Source organism: Scyliorhinus canicula, chromosome 12 (genome assembly GCF_902713615.1).
Source record: "Scyliorhinus canicula chromosome 12, sScyCan1.1, whole genome shotgun sequence".
NCBI lineage: Eukaryota > Metazoa > Chordata > Chondrichthyes > Carcharhiniformes > Scyliorhinidae > Scyliorhinus > Scyliorhinus canicula.
Genome location: NC_052157.1, coordinates 98,979,664 through 98,997,608, shown reverse-complemented (window position 1 = coordinate 98,997,608; position 17,945 = coordinate 98,979,664). Strand labels below are relative to the sequence as shown.

At 45.3% G+C, this 17,945-nt stretch overlaps 1 protein-coding gene across 2 annotated transcripts in view; it reads right to left on the bottom strand.

The window, feature by feature from the left end:
• Positions 1 to 13,882: 13,882 nt before the first annotated feature.
• Positions 13,883 to 17,945, bottom strand: part of LOC119975203 (collagen alpha-1(XXVI) chain-like) — a 195,986-nt gene continuing 191,923 nt past the window's right edge. For both annotated transcript variants that reach the window (XM_038814815.1, XM_038814816.1), the window contains exon 11: positions 13,883 to 14,501. In XM_038814815.1, coding sequence (XP_038670743.1) covers positions 14,371 to 14,501 — 131 coding nt within the window. In that variant the 3' untranslated portion in view covers positions 13,883 to 14,370. The remainder of the gene's footprint in view (positions 14,502 to 17,945) is intronic.

The window sequence follows — 17,945 nt, the reverse complement described above, 5'->3', positions numbered from 1 at the left end:
GGCTGGGAGGGGTGGTGGTGGTATGGCAAAGTTGGAGGTTGGGGATGGGTTGCAGGGGTGGGGCCAGTGGCAGACGGCCACTGTCGCTCTGCAGAACCAAGGGCCAGGATGGGTGGACAGTGGGGTGTGCTACAAGATGGCTGCCTTGCAGGCTGCGGCAATAGCGGTCCGAGCCTGGGAAGCGCCCCGGTCCCATGAAGGGTCATACTGCCACATGGTACATTCGTACTCCCCTCCCCACAGCCTTGGCCCTGGCCCTGGCCCTGGCAGGGTAACCCCCACGTCAGCCAAGTGGTACCTGACAAATCTGCAGGATTTTGTGGTTCCCGCTGTACGTAGTCAACGGCTCTGAGCCGCATAGGATGGCAGGTGCTCTGTTGACCATGAACTTTGCGTCAGATCAGAGGTCCTGGTCTTCAAATACTCTCTTCCTCAGGAAACCGAAGGGGGCACTGGCACACTGAATGTGGTGTTGAACCTCGCTGTCGATGTCTGCTTTTGTTGACAGGAGACTCCCAGGATGGAAAGTGGTCCCCGATGCCCAAGGTCTCATCATGGATTTTGATAACTGTGGGCAGTGGTGAGTGGAGGGGGGCAGGTTGGTAGATGATCTTTGTCTTACAGATGTTTATTGTAAATCCATTTCTTATGTACCTGGGTGATGACATTTCCGATGGCTTGGAGCTCGGCATCCGAATGCGCAGACACAAGCATCACCTGCATACTGTTAGTTCAGTGACAGAGAATGGGACGACTTAGGGTCAGGCTGGGAAATGGCGGAGGTTGTTCAGATACCCGTTTGTTCTGTCGTTTAGCTCCACACCAGCGGGGAACTTGCTGAGACCTCAGGGAAGGTCAATGCGAGAGTTCTCCGTAATCGCCTTCTCCCTGTGGTTGAAGAGTTCCGCCCAGAGTTGCAATGTAGATTCTGCCATGGAGGGGCACAATGGACATGATCTTCACCGTGTGGCAACAAGTAACAGCATCAGCCTGTCAGGATTCCGGATCAGACCCCGATGTTTGTCAGGATTCCGCATCAGATCCCCATGTTTGTCAGGATTCCGGATCAGATCCCGATGATTGTCAGGATTCCGGATCAGACCCCGATGTTTGTCAGGATTCCGGATCAGACCCCGATTTTTGTCAGGATTCAGGATCACACCCCAATGTTTGTCAGGATAGCGGATCAGATCCCGATGTTTGTCAGGATTCCGGATCAGACCCCCATGTTTGTCAGGATTCCGGATCAGATCCCGATGATTGTCAGGATTCCGGATCAGATCCCCATGTTTGTCAGGATTCCGGATCAGATCCCGATGATTGTCAGGATTCCGGATCAGACCCCGAATTCTGTCAGGATTCCGGATCAGACCCCGATTTTTGTCAGGATTCAGGATCACACCCCGATGTTTGTCAGGATTCCGGATCAGATCCCGATGATTGTCAGGATTCCGGATCAGACCCCGATTTTTGTCAGGATTCAGGATCACACCCCGATGTTTGTCAGGATTCCGGATCACACCCCGATGTTTGTCAGGATTCCGGATCAGACCCCGATGTTTATCAGAATTCAGGTTCAGAACCCGATGTTTGTCAGGATTCCGGATCAGACCCCGATGTTTATCAGAATTCAGGTTCAGAACCCGATGTTTGTCAGGATTCCGGATCAGACCCCGAATTCTGTCAGGATTCCGGATCAGACCCCAATGTTTGTCAGGATTCCGGATCAGACCCCGATGTTTGTCAGGATTCCGGATCAGACCCCAATGTTTGTCAGGATTCCGGATCAGACCCCAAATTTTGTTTTGCAGGATACCGGATCAGATCCTGATGTTTGGCAGGATAGCGGATCAGACCCCGATGTTTGTCAGGATTCTGAACCAGGCCCTGATGTTCGTCGAGATACCAGACCAGACTCCGATGTTCGCCGGGATACCCGACCAGACTCCGATGTTTGTCAGGATTCAGGATCAGACCCCGATGTTTATCAGAATTCAGGTTCAGACCCCGATGTTTGTCAGGATTCCGGATCAGATCCCGATGTTTGTCAGGATAGCGGATCAGACCCTGATGTTTGTCATGATTTCAGACAAGGCCCCAACATTTGTTAGGATCCAGAACAGATCCCAACGTTTGTTAGGATGCAGACCAGACCTCAACGTTTGTTTGGATACGGACCAAGTCTGGAAGAAAAACCTTTCCCTTTCTCTCTACCCTGCAGCCAGGAAACCTGCACAAAATCAGACATAAGACAGAGTGGATGGAGAACTCTCTTTTAAATTCTCAGGCAGAGAATTATCGCATTGAGACAGAGCCAATCTGGTGGAGTTCAGTCAAGCGAAAGTGACTCCCCAGAGAAAATTCTACAACATTCAGGTTCTAATTGAAGGCACAATCTAGAAGGTCCGATTCAACCGGGGGATTTCAGCACTTTGCGTCCTACGAAATCGCCGACTACAAAGACCACAACCTCATCAGTGGAGATACTCATCGCGCACACCCTTTTAATCCCCATTATTTTGATCCTTTCTCCCCCACTGTGCAGTTGTATGTGTGGGGGTTGAGGGTGAGCCATTTGTTGGAGAGTAATTAGATTAGCAGATCATTGTTCTATTATCAACATTACATGTTTAACTCTTCTCGTGTTATAGATAAACAGTTCTGTTGTGTTTTACAAATCTGGTGCCTGTAAGTCATAGGAGCATTCGAGGGCCAAAATTCCCACAATCCTGATACAAATTATTGGTAAATTCACTTATGTTGGGACTCTGGGGCCTGTGGGGCTTGAATTGACTGTGCCCTCATCCAGGGTGTTGTAACAACTAACATGGAAAGGGAAATCTCCTGATGTGCAGCGTGCAATGCACTCAAGCCACATCAAGCTAAAAAAACGCTGCATTTACACAAGGTCCCGGACATCCCATGGTCATTCACAGCAGCTGATATCTTTGAGTAGAATGGTCAATAACATTTAGTCTCAGTTGATTCATATCCCGAGTGGTTTGACCTGCCAAACATGATGAGTCATCATCAATTTGTCACACAAGGCATCTCACAGAGACTTATGATGGACACCCCTTGTCAATTTGCCTCCGTTGAATTTTGCAACTTTGCACACATATCATGAGCAGCCGCCTTTATCCGCAGTCAAACAATTTGGCGGAATGGGCAGTTCGCTTAGCCAAGTATCTGCCTGAGAAATTTACCTAGGACCACACACTACCATTCTGAAATCCTTAGCGTGCGACAAGTAAGAAGTTTTTCTTCATATCAGCAAAGTTAATTTCCAAAGCTAAAACAGCATCTGCATGATCAGACCGCCTTGTGCCACCAGTTCATTTGCCATTTGTCTGCTCCAAATGTAATTGCAACATATTCCACCAATGGGTGGAAACTGGGAAAAAAAGGGTTACACGTTTTGAAGAAAGTCAAAAGAACATACAACTTCCTCACAGGATTCAGCTGCAGCATTGCAAATTAAATTCAAGGCGTGATGAGACTATAGGATGACTAATGCACAGGGGCTTGCATTGTTCAGTCTTGTTTGTGGACCTGAATATTTTCCTTCCATATTTGCAGCATTATCGAAACTCTGCCCATGGCAATTTCTGATGTTCAAACTTAAATTTGCAATGATTTCCAAAACCCAGGCATACTGAAAAATGAGGTGTCGACCTGGTGAAGCTACAACACAGGACTACTTGTGTGCCAAACAGCATAAGCAGCAAGTAATAAACAGAGCTTAGCGATTCATAGAATCATCGAATTTACAGTGCAGAAGGAGGCCATTTGGCCCATCGGGTCTGCACTGGCCCTTGGAAAGAGCACCCTACCTAAGCCCATATGTGCTGGGCTACCCTACCTCGACCCTATCCCTACACCTCCACCCTATCCCCAAAACCCTACCTAACCTTTTTTGGACACAAAGGGCAATTTAGCACAGCCAATCCACCTAACCTGCACACCTTTGGATTATGGGAGGAAACCGGAGTACCTGGACGAAACCCACGCAAACACAGGGAGAACGTGCAGACTCCACACCGGGAGTCAAACCTGGGAGCCTGGAGCTGTGAAACAACTGTGCTAACCACTGTGCTGCCACAATGATTCCACAATGAACGCATTCAATTTAAGCTCTGTAGTCCTGCCACATCCAGCCCTGAATGGTGGTGGACAATTAAACAACTCACTGGAGGAGGAGGCTCCACAAATATCCCCATCCTCATTGATGGAGGAGCCCAGCACATATGTGTGAAAGACAAGGCTGAGGCATTCGCAACAATCTTCAGCCAGAAGTGCTGAGTGGATGATCCATCTCGGTCTCCTCCGTAGGTCCCCAGCATCACAGGTGCCAGTCTTCAGCCAATACAATTCACTCCACGTGGTTTCAAGAAATGGCTGAAGACACTGGATACTGCAAAGGCTATGGGTCCTGACAATATCCCGGTAATAGACTTGTGCTCCAGAACTTGTCGCACCCCTAGCCAAGCTGTTCCAGTACAGCTACAACACTGGCATCTACCCGGCAAAGTAGGAAATTGCCCAGGTGTCATGAAACAGGAAAAAGCCAACCCAGCCAATTACCACCCTATTAGTCTGCTGTCCATCATCAGCAAAGTGATGGAAGAAGTCATCAACAGTGCTATCAAGTGGCACTTACTCAGCAATAACCTCCTCATGGACGCTCAGTTTGGATTCCACCAGGGTCACTGAGCTCCTGACCTCATTACCGCCTTGGTTCAAACATGGACAAAAGAGCTGAATGCCAGAGGTGAGGTGAGAGTGATTGCCCTTGACATCAAGGCAGCATTTGACCGAATATGGCATCAAGGAGCTCTAGCTAAACTGGAGTCAATGGGAATCAGGGGAAATTCTCTGCTGGTTGGATTCATACCTGGCACAAAGGAAGATGGGTTGTGGTGGTTGGAGGTCAATCATCTCAACTGCAGGAGTTCCTCAGGGCAGTTGGCCCTAGTGTCCTAGGCCCAACCATCTTCAGCTGTTTTGTCAATGACCTGCCTTCCATCAGAAGGTCAGAAGTGGGGATGTTTGCAGACGACTGTAAGCTTTGCGCATGGTGAAGTCAGGACAGTCTGAGTAAGAGAGAGTGTGTATTGGAACTGGGTAATTTGGAGCAGGGTGGCAATTCAGTGCAGAGTGGGGGGAGGTGCTTTTTCCCTTTCATTTTGTTTTCTTTCTTCTGGCTTTTCAGGAGCCGAGCAGAGATGAGTGGTTGTACCAACGGCATCTTGGGAAGGTAAACGGGTAGATGGTGAATCTGAGGTTTAGACTGGGGAGAAACTGAAGAGTGACGTCACAGGATGGCTGTGATTAGGGGTGGCATGTGCCGCAGGACTAGCACTGGGACTGTGCTGCTGAGGACCCAGATTCGAATCTCGGCCCTGGGTCACTGTTCGTGTGGAGTTTGCACATTCTACCCGTGTCTGCCTGGGTTTCACCCCCACAACCCATTGATGTGCAGATTAGGTGGATTGGCCACACAAAATTGCCCCTTAATTGGAAAAAAAACATAATAATTGGGTATTCTAAATTTATTTTTTTTAAAAAGAGGTCTGTGATTAGATAGGCCAAGGGGGGACCTGCTAAATTTGAATCTATCTGGTAAGTAGTGGTGACTGGTAAATAGTTTTTCTTTCCATTTGTCTATTTTTTTGTTTTTCTTTTGTTTTTTGGCCTTGTAGTTGTATAAGTTAACCGAAGGTCTAAGACATGGCAGGAAATACCAGACCCATGTCATGCTCCTCGTGTGCGATGTGGGAGCTCAGGGACACGTCCACCTACCCTGGTTCTTTCACGTGCAAGAAGTGTGTCCAGCTGCAGCTCCTGTTAGACCGCTTGACAGCTCTGGGGCTATGGGTGGACTCACTTTGGAGCATCCGTGATTCTGAGGACGTCGTAAACAGCACATTCGCTAGGTTGGTCACACCGCAGATGAAAGTTACTGAGGGAAATAGAAAATGGGTGACCAAAAGACAGAGCAAGAGTAGGAAGGCAGTATAGGTGTCCCCAGCATGTCATCTCCCTGCAAAACAGATTGCAGCTTTGGAGACTGTTGAAGGAGATGGCTCAACAGGGGAAGGCAGCAGCAGCCAGGTTCATGGCACTATAGCTGGCTCTGCTGTGCAGGAGGGCAGGAAGAAGAATGGCAGGGCTATAGTGATAGGGGACTCAATCGAAAGGGGAACAGACAGACTGTTCTCCGGATGCAATCGAGACTTCAGGGTGGTATGTTGCCTCCCTGGTGCAAGGTTCTTGGTGCGGCTGCAGGGTATTCTGGGTTGAGGGGAGGGTGAACAGCCAGCTGTCGTGGTGCATATAAGTACCATCAATATAGGTAAAAAAACAGGATGAGGTCCCACAAGTTGAATTCAGTTAGTTAGGAGTTAAACTAAAAAGTAGGACCTCAAAGGTAGTAATCTCTGGATTGCTACCAGTGCCGCAAGCTAGTCAGAGTAGGAATGTCAGGATAGATAGGATGAATGCGTGGCTCGAGAGATGGTGCAAGAGGAAGGGATTCAAATTCCTCGGGCATTGGAATCGTTTCTGGGGGAGGTGGGACCAGTACAAATCAGACAGTCTACACCTGGGCAGGACTGGAACCAATACAAAAAACAAAGAAAAGTACAGCACAGGAACAGGCCCTTTAGCCCTCCACGTCTGCACCGACCACGCTGTCCATCTAAACTAAAATCTACTACAGTTCCGGGGTCTGTATCCCTCTATTCCCATCCTATTCATGTATTTGTCAAGATGCCTCTTAAACGTTACTATCGTTCCTGCTTCCACCGCTTCCTCCGGCAGCGAGTTCCAGGCACCCACTACCCTCTGTGTAAAAAAACTTGCCTCATAAATCTCCACTAAACATTGTCCCTCGCACCTTAAACCTATGCCCCCTAGTAATTGACCCCTTTACCCAGGGAAAAAGTATCTGACTATCCACTCTGTCTATGCCCCTCGTAATTTTGTAGACCTCTATCAGGTCGCCCCTCAACCTTCTTCGTTCCAGTGAGAACAAACAAAGTTTATTCAACCTCTCCTCTTCCACAGTGTTTTCTCGTGCTGCTGGGGAGGGTTTAAAATAATGTGGCAGGGAGATGGGAACCGATGTAGGAAGTCGGAGGGAAGGAAAAAGGGGGACCAGAAACAAAATGCAGTAAGGGGAAAGCGTAAGGCAGAGGAGCCATAGTCAAAAATCAAAAATGGCCACAGTACAGAGTACAGTGACTGAGCTCAGTGAATAGGCCCAATAATACTAAAAGGAATAAAACGGGAAGTAAAAACATAAATGGAAAGCAAAATGGAAATGGAAAGCAGGTTATAACATGAAGATCTGGGTTCAACGATAAGGAAAACTGGGAGAAAAGTTAAAAGGAAAAATAACTTAGGAGAGGTTACTGATAGAGGTGTTAAGATTCAAAACAGAGGTATAAAAGGTAACATAAGGGTACTTTACCTGAATGCTCATAGTATTTGGAATAAGATCATCGTGAATGACTGTGATTTAGTGGCCATCACAGAAACATGGTTAAAGGATGGTCATGACTGGGAGTTAAGTATCCAATGGTATCAAACAATTCAGAAGGACAGAGTGGATGGTAAGGGAGGTGGTGTATTTAAGGATCCCTCTGTTATTTAAGGATGACATCCGGGCAATAGAAAGGGATGACATCGGTGCTATGGAGGATAAGGTTGAATCCATTTGGGTGGAAATAAGGCGAAAAAGTCGCTGATAAGAGTAGTCTATCGGCCACCAAATAGTAACATTATGGTGGGGCATGCAATAAACAAAGAAATAACTGATGCATGTAGAAATGGTACAGCAGTTATCATGGGGGATTTTAATCTACATGTCGATTGGTTTAACCAGGTCGGTCAAGGCAGCCTTGAGGAGGAGTTTATAGAATGTATCCGCGATAGTTTCCTACAACAGTACGTAATGAAACCTACGAGGGAACACGCGATCCTAGATCTAGTCCTCTGTAATGAGACAGGATTGATTAATGATCTCATATTTAGGGTCCTCTCAGAAGGAGCGATCACAATATGGTGGAATTTAAAACACAGATGGAGGGTGAGAAGGGAAAATCAAACACTAGTGTTTTGTGCTTAAACAAAGGAGATTACAATGGGATGAGAGAAGAGCAAGCTAAGGTAGACTGGGAGCAAAGATTTTATGGTGAAACAGTTGAGGAACAGTGGAGAACCTTCCAAGCGATTTTTCACAGTGCTCAACAAAAGTTTATACCAACAAAAAGGAAGGACGGTAGAAAGAGGGAACATCGACTGTGGATATCTGAGAAAATAAGGGAGAGTATCAAATTGAAGGAAAAAGCATACAAAGTGGCAAAGATTAGTGGGAGATTAGAGGATTGGGAAATCTTTAGGGGGCATCAGAAAGCTACTAAAAATGGTACAAAAAAGAGTAAGATAGATTATGAGAGTAAACTTGCTCAGAATATAAAAACAAAGAGTAAAGGTTTCTACAAATATATAAAACATAAAAAGAGTGGCTCAGGTAAATATTGGTCCTTTGTAGCACGAGAAGGGAGATTTAATAATGGGAGATGAGGAAATGGCTGAGGAATGAACAGGTTTATTGGGTCAGTCGTCACAGTGGAAGACACAAATAACATGCCAGTGACTGATAGAAATGAGGCTATGACAGGTGACTGTAGAGGCTATGACATTGTTATCACTAAGGAGGTAGTGATGGGCAAGCTAATGGGGCTAAAGGTAGACAAGTCTCCTGGTTCTGATGGAATGCATCCCAGGGTAAAAGAGATGGCTAGGCAAATTGCAAATGCACTAGTGATAATTTACCAAAATTCTCTAGACTCTAGGGAGTCTAGAGAATTGGAGGAGGTCATGTCTCATTAACTTGATCGAGTTTTTCGAGGAAGTGATGAAGATGATTGATGAAGGTAGGGCAGTGGATGTTATCCACATGGACTTCCTTTGACAAGGTCCCTCATGGAAGATTGGTGCAGAAGGTGAAGTCACATGGGATCAGAGGCGAGCTGGCAAGGTGGATATAGAACTGGCTCGGTCATAGAAGACAGAGGGTAGCAGTGGAAGGGTGCATTTCTGAATGGAGGGCTATACAAGTGGTGCTCCACAGGGATCAGTGCTGGGACCTTTGCTGTTTGTAATATATATATAAATAATTTGGAGAAAAATGTAACTGGTCTGATTAATAAGTTTGTCGTCGGCACAAAGGTTGGTGAAATTGCTGATAGCGATGAGGACTGACAGAGGATACAACAGGATATAAATCGGTTGGAGAGTTGGGCGGCAAGATGTCAGATGGAGTTTAATCAGGACAAATGTGAGAAAATATACAGTAAATGGCAGAACCCTTTAGAGTATTGACAGGCAGAGGGATCTGGGTGTACAGGTCCACAGGTCACTGAAAGGGGCAACACAGGTGAAGAATGTAGTCAGGAAGACATACGGCATGCTTGCCTTCATTGGCCGGGGCATTGAGTATAAAAATTGGCAAGTCATGCTGCAGCTGTATACAACCTTAGCTAGGCCGCACTTGGAGTATAGTGTTCAATTCTGGTCGCCACACTACCAGAAGGATGTGGAGGCTTTGGAGAGGGTATAGAAGAGGTTTACCAGGATGTTGGTAATGGAGGGCATTATCAATGAGGAGAGGTTGGAACAAACTCGGTTTGTTCTCACTAGAACGGCAGAGGTTGAGGGGCGGCCTGACAAAAGTCTACAAAATTAGGGCAGCACGGTGGCGCGGTTGTTGGCACTGCTGGCTCACAGCTCCGGGACCCGGGTTTGATCCGGTGTCACTGTCCATGTGGAGTTTGCACATTCTCCCTGTGTCTACATGGATCTCACTCCCACAACCCAAAAGGATGTGCAGGGTAGATGGATTGGCCATGCTAAATTGCCCCTTAATTGGAAAAAAAAAGGGAATTGGGTACTCTAAATTTAAAAAAAAAGAACTCTACTAAATTATCAGGGGCATGGACAGAGTGGATAATCAGAAGCTTTTTCCCAGGATGGAAGAGTCAGTTACTTGGGGACTTAGGCTTAAGGTGTGAGGGGCAAAGTTTAGAGGAGATGTGTGAGGGGCGTTTTTTTACACAGTGTGTAGTGGGTGCCTGGAACTCACTGACTCAGGAGGTGGTGGTGGAAGCGGGTAGTGATGTTTAGGGGACGTCTTGACAAATACATGAAATGGATGGGAATAGAGGGACACGGACCATTGAAGCGTGTAAGGTTTTATGTTAGATGGGCAGTATGGTTGGCACAGGCTTAGAGGGCCGTCGGGCCTGTTTCTGTGCTGGTTTTTTTTGTTCTTTAGAAGTGGGTCCAGATTAGATGGAAGAAGGAAAATGCCAGCCACTGTGACTGTGGGAGAATTATTGGAGACAAACAGTGAGCATTAATACAGCACCCTGAAGACATTGCGATGTACATCACAGGCAACACATTTGATAGGAAATGCAGTCGGGCTCATGTCATTTATACGCAGCAGTCAATTTGTACACAGGAAGATCCCATAAACAACATCAACCATAAGTCATCAGCCATTTAATGTAAACATTAAACCACCTTACTTCAATGCCAGCAGCAGAATGGTTAGAAATATCTTTAATTTTGTGTCTTGTTAAAAAAAGCATCAGGAAATCTAGATAATAAATATGGTTGTTGCATTGCTGAACATTACCATGTTAAACAACCTCAGTGCAATATATGTAGGTGTTGTTTACAAACCAGAATGGTTGACAAGGTCTCCTACATTTCCAACCAGATATAGATAATAATGTGACAGTGTATATGTAAGTGAAATTAATACTACATAAATACAGAGAATGATCAGCTAACCAAATATGCATACTGAATACTGTTTGTCGTAGGAATTTGATGCATTAAAATACATTTTAAAGATACATTTAAAATACATTATAAAACTGGTTATGGATTAACACATACAATAGGGGCAAAGATCAACACATCTGGATGGGCATCTATGAAAGTTACTTTATATTTTTAGTTACATTTTGCATATATCAATGGGAGGGACTTTGCTGGAAAGTTTTTTGAATTTTTTGCATTTGGCACGGTTGTCGATATCAAGCAATTCCAGGTGAAACAGAATGGAGTAAACCTCATTGGCACATCTTCTATATTCCATTCGGTCATTTCTCTAAGTGACATAGCCAATTCACCCCAACTTCGGGAAGTTTGGTGCAATAAATCAATGTCCAATCTCATCCCCATGTGTCAACCTTAAAGCCTACAGATGGTCTATACATTAACCTGCACGCGGGATTCGCTATATTGAAGTTTCTTAATATCGGTTACATTGGATTGTGTTGTACTTGTAATTACACCCAAAAAATATGAGCTAATTATAAAGAAAACTAAACTGCAAAAGACGAATGCAAACCTACATCTATAATATTGTGTATATATATGTATAAAATTTACCAAACACACACCAGCTGTTACAGCATGTATGACCTTGTATCTAAGGATTCATAGTGATATAACACCTGATTGAATTAAAAAGGTTTAAACAATATAATTTTGTGTCGAAAACAGTGAAACATTTTCTTCCAAATGATCAGAAAACATCTTTCCAAATATTGGCGCTGTCGGGATTCTCCGTTTTGCCGGTGCCCTGGGGTATCCCAGCGGTGTGGGGCCGCCCCACAATGGGAAACCCCATTGACCGGCCAGCGTAACAGGCAGAAAAGTGGCACGGCGGGGCGGAGAATCCAGCCCTGGGTGTTTAGGTTTTAATGGAAAGATCTGTTTAAAAGTGCAGCATTTTATTCTGTTGACCTACTTTGGACAAGTTGAAACCTTGTGTTCTCCATCCACGAGAAAAAATTAGGTACAATTTTATCTTGATAGTAAAGAAATTAAGAAAATACCCTGGTGGGCTTTGCTGATGGGATAGAGTACTGATGTGGATGGAATGTTCAGATAGCCATCTACTTTCTAATACACACAAGTTTCTAATCAGGTTGGGCGGCACAATGCTTAGAACTGCTGCCTCACGCCCCGAGGTCCCGGGATCGATCCTGGCCCCGGGTCACTGACCTTCTGGAGTTTGCACATTCTCCCCGTGTCTACGTGGGTGGGTATCATATCCCACAACCCAAAGATCTGCGGGGTAGGTGGATTGGCCACACTAAATTGCCCATTGCATGGAAAAAAAAGTAATTGAAAAAGAAAGTTTATCTTGAAAATCCTAGCTAGAGTGTCCGATTGTGAACATGTGCTTAAGATCACATTGGCAATTTCGCTGGATTCTCGCCAGGACACCAATTCAGCTAATACCCATTCTCATTATCGGGATCTCCTCTTGCTTTTAACCTGAGTACTGAAAGTAAAGTTTACAATGTGTGTCTAGTTGTATTTTCATTCTACATTTGAACTGAGTTTTCTTTGTAAGTGTTCGATGCCAGCATGGAAATTTCTCTGTGTCTACCATGCAGAGGAAAAGGATGAACAAGGTCAAACAAGTCTGGGCCACAGATACGAGAAGTGAAGTTTGGATCAGGAAGATGTACATGAGTAGGAATGTCTGAAGATACCTGATCCACAGGCTGTACTTCACTGTAGACAGTGTCAATGTTATTCGGTGCAGCAGGATCCCCGAAACCCCCAACATTTAGCAGTTGGGTGGATCCATGACTTGAGGCAACACCAGTCCATTTTTGTTGGGTTTTGGATTTCTGAACCTTTGCTCTCACCCTGGCAAGTATATGTTGCAAGTGACACATTTTTAATTTGAATTTTAAATCCAATTATTTGGTTTCAACTCCTCATGCACTGCTCATTACTATTGTTCATTAAACACGGAGGCTGATGCTGTGATAACACTACTACATGCTTAAAGGAATGTGATCTGTAGGTGATTTATGGAGGAGTCAATAGAAAAGGGTCTTTGATCCAGTTAGCTGAACAAACACAAAACATCCATTCAGACAACTGGTCTGCCGATCAACTGTGCTGTACATCACACTGTTTTAACTCCTTTATCAACCCAGCAGCTGCAAATTCTCTTGTAAATAAGTTGAGGATTTATTTTGTTATTTAAGTGAAATATGAAGACATTCTGAACACATGCTAAACTGGGCGGCATGGTGGACTGTGAGGACTGCCTCACAGCACCAGGGACCTAGGTTCAATTCAGCCTTGGGTCACTAGGTGGAGTTTGCAAATTCTCCCTGTGTCTGCGTGGGTTTCCTCCAGGTAGCCTCACGGTAGCATGGTGGTTAGCATCAATGCTTCACAGCTCCAGGGTCCCAGGTTTGATTCCCGGCTGGGTCACTGTCTGTGTGGAGTCTGCACGTCCTCCCCGTGTGTGCGTGGGTTTCCTCCGGGTGCTCCGGTTTCCTCCCACAGTCCAAAGATGTGCGGGTTAGGTGGATTGGCCATGCTAAATTGCCCGTAGTGTAAGGTTAATGGGGGGATTGTTGGGTTACGGGTTATGTGGGTTTGAGTAGGGTGATCATTGCTCGGCACAACATCGAGGGCCGAAGGGCCTGTTCTGTGCTGTACTGTTCTATGTTCTATGTTCTATGTTCCTCCCACAGTCCAAAGGTGTGCAGGTTAGGTGGATTGTTCATATGAAATTGTCCCGTAGTGGCCAGGGTTGTATAGGTGGGGTTACAGGGATGGGGCGGAGGAATGGACCTGGGTAGGGGGCTCTTTCAGAAGGTCATTGCAGACTTGATGGACTGAATGGCCTCCTTCTACTCTGTAGAAATTCTATGATTCTAGATATGTTATAATTGAAAACACAATGAGCAGATTACCCCACACCACTCACCTTGGCCACATCATCTAAGGATGCTTAATGAATAGCTAAAACCAGTTACAATGGTATGATGCACAGGAGAATTTATATTGAAGACAGACCAGTGTTGTTCATTCACAGAACTTTACAACTTACAGCCTTCCTCCTGAAACAGTCTGCCATAAGTCAACTATTCTGGAACACTTCTGGAACTTCTGGATTGTTTGAGGCAAAAAACATAAGTAAGAAAATAAAGGTCAGTTAGCATCTGAGTGAAGGGATGACCTCCGGTTTAAGATGTGGAGCCCTCATTGAATCTGGAAGCTGACAAAATGTTAACTTCTTTGCTCCCATCAGAGATAGTAACCAACCCACCGAATGTTGACAGCATTTTTTGTTTTTTTGCAGACTTCCAGCATCTGCTGTGTTTTGGCTTTTTGAACTCCCCTTTAGAAGTCAATTCAATTGGGTCTCTCAAGTCAGTGTAGGCCAACCAATGCTGCACCATTAACCATCAGATAAGCATATATTCCTATAGTTTCTCCAGCCTCTGCCTTCCCCTTCCCTTCCTGCCTCTAATTCTGTTTCTGTTCCTGGCCAGCCAACAGTGCAGAAAGTGCGCGATGTTCTTCACTCTTGATCTTTCCTTTTGGCAGCAAGGCTTCAAATCCTGATCCAGATTCCAGTGTTGCGGAAGCACCTGCATCTGCAAAAATAGCATTGGCTAAGTTATGATGCAACACTAATCATCGCCCTGGGTTTCAATGCTGTACGTCTGTGTACTTCCAATATCTTTTGTTTAAATTTCACATTGACCCATTTGACATCCTCTTCCCATGTTCTGAGGGTGTATTCATCACACAACATAAATTCATGCAGTGGGTACTGAGGAAATTGCGATTCCCAGATTGGCCAATAAACACTATTTCCATTCAGCCCATTAAGCCTATGCTGTGACGAACATGCAAATTCGGAGCAGGAGTAGTCCATTCGGCTGTTCAAACCAGCTTTTCCATGTTATAAGTTAATGGCTGATCTCACTGCGGCCTCAACTCCACTTTCGTGTCTACCCCCTTTGAATCCCTCATCAATCAAGAATCTATCAAATCCAGCCTTAAATATATTTAGTGAGCCATCCACTAATGCTCTCAGAGGAAGAGAGTTCCACAGACAAACAACCATCTGAAAGAAACAATCTCTTTTCATTTACATCTTAAATGGGAGACCCCTTATTTTTAAACTGTGTCTCTATTTCTAGTCTCTCCCACATGGGGAAGTCAGAGTCCTCACCCACTGTGAGGAACGGGTCCTGAAAGTTATGGAGGTGACCGAGGACAGATCGGTCACCAACGTGGAGGTCGACACATGGCACAGAGGTGAGGGTCCATCGGCCCCCACCCAGATGACCTGTCACATTTGAGTTGTTATTGCCATATAGACTGACCCATCCCACCCACTGACCACATGTCCATTCTTCTGCAGGAACACCAGCCGATGGTGCCGGCCCAACTGGGGTGCCCCTCGCTGCATCCCATAAGAACTCCTCGGAAGAGAACTGTGGATGCAGCCATAATCATGGCACAGCTGGTATTCCCACCCTCCACCAGTGCAAAGACACACACCTCAGTGGTCAATAGTAGTAGACAGTGGCACAATCTGGTGAGCACCACACTGTTGATGATGCATATCTGGTGGAGGCAGGAATGCCCAGGCGAGACCCAGCTGGGTCCCAGTCAGATGCTGAGCCTCTGGACTAGGTTTACCTGGAGCTGATGCAGATGATAAGATGCGGCCTTAGATGTCAGCGACACTCCAGCAGATCTATCGCTGAATGGAGGCTGTGGCCGCAGGAGATGGCACTGGCAAAGCATGTCACCGGGGCAAAGACTGCTGGGGTGGCGACCTCATTTTATTGGTTCTCCGCGTCGGTCACCAGCCTCCATACTGGCGTCATTAGTTAGGTACTCAGCGGGAACCCCTTATCCCCTAAGAGCCAACTTGCAGTCCTGGGGTGGTCCTCAAGGAAGCAGGGGATGTCTGACTGCCCAAGGATGTGCTGTCATGCACACTCCCTGGGAAGTGTGCACACACGCGCATGATCCTCATCTCGTGCTTGCACGAGTTGGATGTCCTGTTGATGTAGGGCACTCCCTGACAGCTCAGTGAATAAATGGTCACATGCGTGCCATCTATGACCCCCTGGACTTGGGGCATCCCGTTGATGGCGGAGAATCCTGCTGCCCGGGCATCTCGTTGGGCCTGGTTCATGTCAAAGTTCATATAGTTCGCTTCCCATGCAAACAGGGTAACTGTGACCTCACGGATGCACTTGTGGGCTGTAGCTTGTGAGATGCTGCACAAGTCCACACTCAAGCCCTGGAATGATATTGAAGCGGAGAAGTTCAGGGCTGCAGTGTCCTTGATGGCCACCGAGAGTGGGTATCCTCCTCCTTCACATGGTGCCAAGTCCGCAATGGCATGGCACAAGTCTGTAACATTTTACTCAGGTCCTAATTGATTGCATGGGACCCTTTTGTTGACCATAATGGATGAGTCTACTAAATTTCCGGAGGCCATTCCATGAAGAAAGATTACAGCTAAGTGGATTTTTGAGGAGTTAACCAATTTGTTTTTTACCAGATAGGGATTACCAAAAGAAATCCAATCACATCAAGCGTCTAATTTTATGACAAGTCATTCAGGGAAATTATGGATAGTTTCGGAGTAATGCAATTTAAATCCATTGTGTATCATCCTGAATTGCAGGGAGCGTTGGAACAAAGAAGAATACAGAACAGGAATAGGCCCTTTGGCTCTCCAAGCCTGTGCCGATCATGATCCCTGTCTAAACTAAAACTTTCCGGGCTCTATAGCCCTCTATTCCATCCTATTCATGTATTCGTCAAGATGCTTCTTAAACGCCGGTATTGTGGCACCAAACTTTAAAGTCCATGTTGAGGGCCTATTGTCAGGATTGTCCACAGAATTGAGATATGAATTATATTTGTACTATCTGTAATTAGGAATGCACCTAATGAATTAACTAAATTCAGTCCTTTCGAATGGAGTTTTGGTCATGAGGAAAGAGGGCCACTTAAATTGATTAAGGAGAAATTGGTGAGTAAGCATTTGGAGACTACATCGTTGGACTATATGTAAATAGAGCTGGTGAGTTGGCTAGAAAACTTTTTAAATTGTCACAGCATGCAATGAAAAAAATAGGTAGATAAGAGATCAAAAACTCGTAGCTTTGTTAATGGGTGAAAGTCTTTGTATTAGTACCAGTGGTAGGTGATCATTAAAAGCAAGATTTATTGTACCTTATCAAATCAAAAGGAAAGTGAGTGAAATTGACCCTAAACTATTTTTAAAAGTACCTAGATCTGCACCTTATGTGCTCTACGCTACAGGGCTATGGACAGGATGCAGGAAGATGGGATTAGAAAGGCAGCTGGTTGCCTCGGGCTGGCATGGACAAGATGGGCTGAATGTCCACTTTCTGTGCTGTAACTTTTCGATGATTCTATTCTTTAATTATTTGATAAGAACACCAGATCAAAGGAAAACTTTGTATTTTGGTGGGGAAGGAAAGAAGGAGGATGTGTTAGTAGTTATAACTCAGGGAGAAGAGATAAATCCAGATGATTCTGAATTTGACATTCCTCAAATTAGATTGGACAATGAAGAAGAAATAAGAAATCTGGATAAATTACTGAGTTACCTTCCGGAGGGAAATCAGAGTGTCCTGAAAGAGTTGGTACAGTCATATAGAGCTATGTGTGAAAACAAACCAGGAAATAATAATAATAATAATAATAATAATCGCTTATTGTCACAAGTAGGCTGCAATGAAGTTACTGTGAAAAGCCTGTTCAGGGAGGCCGGTACGGGAATTGAACCCGCGCTGCTGCCCTGCTCTGCATTACAAGCCAGCTGTTTGGCCCACTATGCTAAACCAGCACCTGGTTACCTGATGTAGATGTAGGAAGTTCTATTTCAATTAAGCAACATTCATACAGACGGAGTCCACTAAGGTTGGCATATGTTCAAAAGGAGATTAAAAACACATTTAAGAATGATATCCTGGAAATGAGCTGCATCCATTGGAGCTCACATATTGTGATACCAAAACCAGGTGGAATACAATGAT